This window comes from Peromyscus leucopus, chromosome 8b (assembly GCF_004664715.2).
Source record: "Peromyscus leucopus breed LL Stock chromosome 8b, UCI_PerLeu_2.1, whole genome shotgun sequence".
NCBI lineage: Eukaryota > Metazoa > Chordata > Mammalia > Rodentia > Cricetidae > Peromyscus > Peromyscus leucopus.
In genome coordinates this window covers 2,469,614-2,477,987 of record NC_051086.1, presented here as the reverse complement: position 1 = coordinate 2,477,987, position 8,374 = coordinate 2,469,614, and the positions used below count along the sequence as shown (strand labels likewise).

General features: G+C 47.0%; 1 protein-coding gene across 1 annotated transcript; it reads right to left on the bottom strand.

Moving 5' to 3' along the window:
• Nucleotides 1-1,917: 1,917 nt before the first annotated feature.
• Nucleotides 1,918-7,974, bottom strand: Zg16b (zymogen granule protein 16B). Its single transcript, XM_028853879.2, has 4 exons — nt 7,592-7,974; nt 7,115-7,240; nt 6,897-7,005; nt 1,918-2,564 (listed from the first exon to the last, which is right to left on the bottom strand). Exons 2-4 carry the CDS (start codon nt 7,167-7,169, stop codon nt 2,108-2,110), a joined length of 621 nt encoding a protein of 206 aa, XP_028709712.1. The 5' UTR covers nt 7,170-7,240; nt 7,592-7,974; the 3' UTR covers nt 1,918-2,107.
• Between the last annotated feature and the right edge of the window lie 400 nt (nt 7,975-8,374).

Below are 8,374 nucleotides of genomic sequence, written 5' to 3'. Positions count from 1 at the left end.
TTCCAGGAAAGGCACAAAGCCACACAGAGAAACTCTGTTTTGAAAAACCAAAAAACAAACAAACAAACAAACAAACAAAGACCTTACATAAACAGGACCTAGCTCAGACCCATACAGGATCTGTGACTGTCCCTTCAGTCTCTGGGAACTCCCACAAGCCCTGCTTAGTTGATTCTATGGACTGTGTTCTCCTGGTGTCCTAACACCCTCTGGCTTCTACACTCCTTCCTCCCCCTCTAAGGGGTTCATAAATGGCCAAAAAACACTTGAAGAAATGTTCAACATCCTAAGCTATCACAGAAATGCAGATCAAATCTACTATGTTATTCCATCTTATATCTGGTAGAATGGCTAAAATAAAAAATACAAGTGAGAGCCCATGCTGGAGAGGATGTGGAGCAAAGAGAATACTTCTTCATTGTTGGCAAGAGAGCAATCTTTACAGTGACTGTGGAAATCAATATGGTGGTTTCTCAGAAAATTGGGAATCTATCTACCTCAAGACCCAGCTCTGCCACTCCTGGGCATATACCCAGAGGAGACTCCATTCTACCGTAAGGAAAGTTGCTCAGCTATGTTCATTGTGGCTTTATTAATAACATCCAGACATTGGAAACAACCTAGATGTGCCTCAACCAAAGAATGGATAAAGAAAATGTGGCCCACTACACAATGGAGTTGTACTCAGTAGTTAAAAAGAAAAAAAAAAGACATCAGGAAATTTGCAGGCATATGGATGGAACTAGAAAAAAATCATCCTAAATGAGGTAACCAGAACCAGAAAGAAAAACATGGTATACACTCAATTATAAGTAGATATTAGCTATAAAGTAAAGGATACCCATGGCAAAATCCACAGACACAGAGAGGCTAAGTTACAATAAGGGCTCAAGGGGGACTCGTGGACCTCCCTGGGAGGGGGAAATAGAATAGACTTTGCAGGTGGACTGGGGCTTGTGGGGATGAAGAGAGGAGGGTCAAGCCAGGGGTGGGGTGGAGGGAGAGAGTACACAGAGAGACGACTGCAATTGGGAGGGGGAGTCTATGGAGTATGGAATATGGAAACCTAGTGCAGTGGAAACTCCCTGGAGTCTATGAGGGTGACCCTAGCAAAGACTCCTAATAATGGGGAATATGAACCTGAACAGGTCATCTTCTGTAGTCAGGCAAGTCTTTCAGTGGGGAGACTGGGACACCAACCCAGCCACAAGGCCTTCGTCCTGCCTGTAAGGACAATGGTTCTTAAAGTCCTCCAATATTGGGAAACTCTTGTCCTCTTCTCCCATAGGCTAGGACTTGGCCCATCCCCAATTCCCTGTCCTACTGGTTTAGGACACAGAGCCTCATCTGATGAATAATTTGGGGCTGATATGGACCCTTAAATGGCCCTGGGTACAGTCACATAGCAGACAGCCTGGAACTCTCCTGCTCCGGGCTAGGGAGAGAGGGGCTCAGTACCTCCTGCTGGTCTGAAACTGATGAACTCTGAGAGCACCACATATGAAAATGAGTGGTAACAACTTACTACTTACACAGGCAGCCTAGCTTTGTGAGGGAGGATAGTGCCCAGGACAGGACAAGGGAAGTGAAGAGGTGGCTGGAAATCGGGAGGTCTGGAGAGGAACAGGAGACAATGGCACCTGCTCAAATACAGTTACAGGGGACCACTGCAAAGCCAGGCCCGCCAGCTTGGTCAACACACATTGAGCTTTCCTGCAGGCCCCAAGGTGCTTTGAGACAGGCAGTGGCTGGATGCTGGCCTCATTCTGGGGCCCTCAGGCCTGCTGAGTTGACCTAGGGTCTTTCTGTGTAAGCCCTGACTCAGTGCAAGGGTGCAGGTCCAAAAACTGGGGAGGTACAGGAGGCTGTGGGGGACCTCAAACCCATCCCATCTGGTGACAAGGACCACTCAGGCTCATATGGATGCACGGAGTTTATTGGACACAGAGATACAGGGTCTTTTGGGATTTGCCTCCTCCAGCCCAGGGTCACCTAGGACACTGGTCCCTCCAGGTGGGTGAGCTTGACTGAGAGGTCATACAATATGGGGATGCAGGACTGAGATCTGAGTCCACTAGGACTCTTTTTCATCTTCCTTCTTGTCATCTTAATCATCATCATCATCGTTGTCATCATCGTCCTCATCATTATCATCATCATCATCATCACCATCATCATCGTTGTCGTCTTCATCTTTGTCTTTATCTTTGCTATCTTCCTTCTCTTTGTCAGGGCCAGGGATGACCGTTGGTTCTCTTTGAGGCTTCTCTGGTCCATGAGTCCATTTGAAGCCTATCCCACGGAGGCAGAGCATTGAGTACATGCCATTGACAGTCTGTAGATGCTTGTCTGGACCTCCACTTGCCCCAATTAGACGGCCACGTTTTTTTCCAAAGGTAAACTCAGTCCCCTTGTTGGTAATGAAGGTCAGAGAGTTCAGGCAGATTCCCACACTGCCTTGTACCTTTATTACATGCTCTCCATCCTTCAGATGAAACTCTTCATAACTTGCTGAATGGCCTCCATAAACATCACTCCAGTGATTGTGAAACTGCAGCTGGATGCTGAAGACAAATCATATGTGTTCAACCTCAGGAATGCTGGTTCTCTCTCAAAACTGTTCCCCCTCCTGGTTCCTAGTTCACACAGTTCAATCTCTGCAAGTGCCCATCTCTGATATGGCAACCTGGAGTCCTTCCTCCTTCTGCTTCTTCCTCACACATCCCTTCTCACTGGTCCTCATAGGGTCTGGCTCAGGTCATGCATCTGTGCCTGGGTGGCTAGATCTACCACTGCAGCCAATTCTGAGCCTGAATCTTTTGCAGGGTCTGCCCAACTCAGATTTCCCATCTGGAACCTCCTCCCCTGTCTGGCCCAAATGAGGCAGCATCCACAATGAGACCCCTCTGCTCAGGTCAGCAGACCTTACAGGCAGAGACCAGGGAGACAGGGTCATCTCTTCTAGTGTTGGCAGGAGGGAACAGGAGAGCCCTGGGAGATGTTCTACCAAGAAAAGAAGTCTTCTACACTATTGCTAATGCCAACTCCTTCTCTTGTAGAATATGATGCATACCAAATCATACCACAGGTAAAATGCTGGAAGGATATCAACTTCAACTAGAATTTCAGATAATCATGAGTAATTTCCAGTGTAAGCCCCTTTTGTGTTGCATGGTTTATTTGCTTATTTTTTACATTGATTTATTATTTATTTGTGTGTGTGTGTATGTGTGTGTGTGTGTGTTTGTATATGTCTATCCATGCAGGCTCACATGTGCCTTAGTGGAGGTGAGAAGACAACCATTGGGATGTTGTTTTCTCCTTCCACTGTGTGGGTTGCAAGGGTCAACTCTGGCCAGTTTGCCAGCAAGAGCCATCTTGCCAGCCTTTACTTCTTCTACTTTTTTTTTCTGAGATAGGGTTTCTTCGTGTAGTTTTGTTGCCTGTCCTGGATCTCCATCTGTGGACCTGGCTGGACAAGAACTCACAGAGATCCACCTGTCTCTTCCTTCTGAGTGCTGGGATTAAAGGCACATGTCACCACCGTCCAGCCAGCCTTTACTTCTTTAGTGGTCCTGGAGACTGAACCTAGGGTCACACATGTACTAGGCAAGCCACTAAGCTATAGTACCATTTCCCCACCCATTCTTTCTTTCTTTTTTACTTTATTTGAAACAGGATCTCACTCTGTGGCGAGGATTTCCTTGAACTTCTTCATGGTGGATATCCTCCTGCCTCAGCATCCTGAGTTATGACCTTATTGACATGATCCACCATGCTGGCCTCCAACCCTCTATCTGCTTTCTATTCTGAGACAAGGTTGACTAACTTGTCCAGGTTGACCTGAGGGGTCTCTGTAGCACAATTTGGCCTCACATTTGATGTTCTCTAGCACCAGCATCCTGGGTAGCTGAGATTACAGGACTGCATCCCCAGGCCAGGCTCCAATACTGCATTTTTTTTCCAAGTTGAAATGTAAGATTTATTATTTATTACATTTAGTAGCTTTTATCAGAAAGTCCATGACTGAACAGTTTTAACGTCAATGTTAGAGCCGGGTTTGCTCATATAAGTCCGGAATCCCAATAATCACAAAGCTTAGCCTAGAGGAATGAGTCTGAGTCCACAGTGGAACACTGCCTCACCCTCCACAAAACAAAATACCAACTTAGATTGCTGGCGATGGTCAAGAGACAGCCGGAACTGACCTACTCTGGTGATGGGATGGCCAAACACCCTAATAGTCATGCCAGAAACCCCATCCAATGACTGAGGGATCTGGATGCAGAGATCCTCGGCTAGGCCCCGGGTGGAGCTCTGGGAGTCTAATTAGTGAGAAAGAGGAGGGTTTATATGAGCGAGAATTGTTGAAACCAAGGTTGGATAAAGCACAGGGACAAATAGCCAAACGAATGAAAACACATGAACTATGAACTAAAGGCTGAGGGGTCCCCAACTGGATCAGGCCCTCTGAATAGGTGAGACAGTTGATTGGCTTGATCTGTTTGGGAGGAATCCAGGCAGTGGGACCAGGTCCTGTGCTCATTGCATGAGTTGGCTGTTTGAAACCTGGGGCTTATGCGGGGATGCTTGGCTCTGTCTGGGAAGAGGGGACTGGACCTGCCTGGACTGAGTCTACCAGGGCTTTGCCCTGGAGGAGGTGGGAATGGGGATTGGATTGGGGGGAAGGGGAGGGGGCAGGAGGGGGGAGAACAAGGGAATCCATGGCTGATATGTAGAACTGAATGGTATTGTAAAATAAAATAAAAGGAAAAAAGAAGAAGAAGAAGAGATTCAGCAAAAGTAGGAAAGGGTGCAGAAGAGGGAAATGAGGGAAATACTGAAAAAGCACATGGTATACTTGTGTGGAAAATGTCCTAATAAAGCTCCTACTTTGTACAGTGAAAAAAAAGAATTCATGTGAAAAAAAATCAAACGGCACAAGTTTGAACCATTATTGCATTTTAAAAGCATGACCATAGACTCTCCAGCAGTTGTGAGGATGAGGAGCAAGGACTCTAGGCTTAATGCCAGCCTCGGATCCATAGGGGGACCCTGTGTCATGAGATTGATGGCTATAGACAAAACACCGTAGTATGTCTTGATTTCAACCTCCAATACCACAAAAGTGGTAGGGGAAGTATAACCATTTTGTCAGTTCTGAGTTGTGTGTGTAGACAGTGTATACATGTCTGTTTGCCTGTGTTGTGGAGGCCAAAGTTAGGTGTTGAGTGTCTTTCCTGATCACTGTCCCTGTGTGTGTGTGTGGTGTGTTTGTGTGTGTGGTGTTGTGATGGTGTGTGTGTGTGTTTGCCTGTGATGTGGTATTTGATGTGTGTGGTGTGTGATGTGTGTGGTGTGATGGTGTGTTTGTTGTTGTAGTGGTGGTGGTGTGTGTCTGTCTGTCCGTCTGTGATGCATGTTTTGAGCATGCAGATGCTAGAGCAGGACACTGGCTATCTTTCTCTCTGGCTATCTGCCTTATTGCTTGGAGACAACATCTCTCACTGAACACAAGTGTTGCAGCTAGACTGGCTGCCCAAGAGCTCCTGAGATGTTCCTGTTGCTGCCCCAGTGCTTAACTCACAGTCCCCTCCATCTTGCCAGGCTACTCCTTCCTTTTACATGGGTTCTGGGAATCCAACTCAAGTCTTCATGTTTGCAGAGCAAATGTTCTTTCTTACTTTCTCTGCCATTTTCCCAGGTATGCCACCTTATTTTTCCTAGGCAGAGTCTCCAAGTGACCCTGGAATTGCATTTTGGGTAAGACTCTGGCCAGCCAAGTCAGCAGGATCTCCCTGTCTCTGCTCCCACAGCTTGAGGTTTACAGACTTGTGCTGCTGTTCTCAGCTTTCACACAGGTCCTGGGGACCCAAACTTCAGGCCTGGTACTTGAACAGCAAACATTTTTTCTGCTCAGCCTTCTCCCTGTCTTCCAACTTCGAATATTAAAGGATTTAGATGTCCTCAATATTACACAGGAGACACAGAAAAAGAACATCCATTGATCATCTGGGCTGTGGGATGTCTTTCCGTATGCTGTGAATATGTGTTGTTACCATTGGTTAATAAAGAGACTGCTTTGGCCTGTGGTAAGACAGGTTATAGCCAGGCAGGAAATCCAAGCTGAGATACAGGGAGAAGAAAGTGAGGGGAGATGCTCCAGGCCGCCAAGGGAGCAAGAAGTACCAGAACATAAGTAAAGACATGAGACTCAAGGCTATACATAGATGAATAGAAATAGATTGATTTAAGATTTAATAGCTATCTAGCAATAAACCTTAGCCATAGACCAAACAGTTTGTAATAATGTTGAGCCTATGAATGATTATTATAAAAACAGCTCCTTCATGACCAGGCAGAACTGAGAAACTTCCATCTATACATCTGAAATTCTATTAACCTAGGGGACTGTGCTTGCATTTAACAAGCTTGGCAACAGTAGCACAAGGCATGTGAGGCCCTCTAGGAGCACAGTAGACCTCATGAGGCAGAAGCTGGTGAGGACAGTCACGCTCTGGCCTGTCCCTAGGGAATGGCTGGCCTTTTTAGAGCAGAACAAAGGTCCAGAATAAGAGAGTGAACTGCACATCATTTCATGTCCCGTGAAGGCAGGGATGTTTCTCAAACCATGTAAGCAGTTTCTGTGACTGCCAAGGAGCACCAGGACCACCAGAACTATGTGGAGGAGGGACCCTTCAGCCTCTATGATCCTTTCTGAATCACAAAGTCGGAGGTACCTCTCCACCTGCCTCCCTGAGGATTGTCTAGTCCTACCCGAGCCTGCGCATTCCAGTTCTGAGTGGGCTAGCTCAGGTGAGGGTTCTAGACAAGCCACAGGAGCAGGCACAGCTGGGGAGTACGACAGGAAGCCAAGGAGGCAGAACCCTACTCACCCCTTGAGGAGTCTCGTTAGTGAATAGAAGATCCGGATGGTCTTGATTTCCCCCTTCTCTTCACCATGAACGTAGAAATATTTGCCGCCTCTATTATTGCCCAGTATATCTGGGGAAAGTGAGGCAGAAAACACTCAGGGCCACTCTCACACTAGAGCCCCTTATGCCTAGGACAGGACACAGGAGGTGAAGGCCACAAAGGAGGCTCAGGTACTCACTCTGGGCTCTGCAGGTGGCACCAGCAAGGAGAGCCAAGGTCAGCAACAGCAGCATGGCTCCTGAGGGTTTGGTGCACAAGTCTGGTGCTTAGAACCACAGGGAGATGACAAGACTTCAAAAAGGCTCTGGAAAAGACATCAGATTTATGGGATCCCCATACCCCAGATTGAGACTTGGGAATCCTCTTTTTCCACAGTCTCTGAAGGCTTCAGAAGGACCATGGTTTTACCCACATGCCCACACTGCAACCCCCCAATGTCAAGGTGCTTCCATTCCAATTCAGCTCTTAGCAAGAGATTCCATGATGTCATATCACACTGGGCTCCCCAAAGTCTAAAGCTACTCCTGGAGAATCCCCACATTGCAAACCCCTACGTCTGTCCCTTATGGTTCAGTCTCTATCTGGCTCAACCCATGCTCTGTTTCCCCTCTGGCCTCCCCTGCTGCACCAGGCTGGACTGCTGCTCCTGCCTTACCTGTGCTGTGCGGTCTGAGCCCCTTGGGTGGTTCCTTTATACCCTGACACCACTCGGCTACAGTCACTGTGGGAATGATTTCTGGAAATGCCTTGTCAGCTGGCCTTCAGAAACTGAACTTTTGTCCAACTTCTCATCCATTTAAAACTATGTACCCAGTATGCTTTCTTCCTGTGTACTCAACTTGTTTAAATTTATCTTGACTTTAAGAAAACAATGTAACCAACCTTACTGTGCCTGGGACTCCCATGTAATCACATTTTACTAGCTACACTGAACAAACTGTTCAAAGGGGCTAGATCAGATACAGCTAGGGGACTCAGAAGGGGACATCAGGTTAGGAATTATCAAGGAGAGAGGTGTTTCAGAAGAAGATAAAGAAAGGAGGGCCAGGAATGATGGAGAAGAGTTTCTTCCTTCCCCTTTCTCCTCCTCCCCGTCCTCCTCCTCCTCCCCTTCCTCCTCCTGCTCCAGAAGAGACAGACTTAGACAAAAGGGAAGTTGCAGAACTGACTGTTACACAAAAGCTGTTCTGGGAGCAAGCCAAGTTCCTCACACAAGAGCCACTGATCTAATCGCTGTGTTTCCTGAAGGAACAAACACATCACCTTAGCGATCTCAGCCCTTAGTGTGCACTGTTTGCGGTACTCAATAATGCAAGACTTCCTGGTTTGACAGGAACATCTTGTGACTAAAGTCATGCAAAGGCTGTAAAGCTCCTTCAGGAAAACAACTCTATCACAGAAAACAATCACGGTTTTCTACAATGATCTTTTCAAGGTC

Bases quoted from the DNA above. Each gene is read 5' to 3' on its own strand.
- Zg16b (XM_028853879.2), bottom strand. From the start codon at position 7,169: ATGCTGCTGTTGCTGACCTTGGCTCTCCTTGCTGGTGCCACCTGCAGA. The intron at 7,006-7,114 runs GTGAGTACCTGA...CACTTTCCCCAG, and splicing joins TGCCACCTGCAGAGCCCAGA to ATATACTGGGCAATAATAGA. The intron at 2,565-6,896 runs GTGAGTAGGGTT...ATTTGTCTTCAG, and splicing joins CTAACGAGACTCCTCAAGGG to CATCCAGCTGCAGTTTCACA.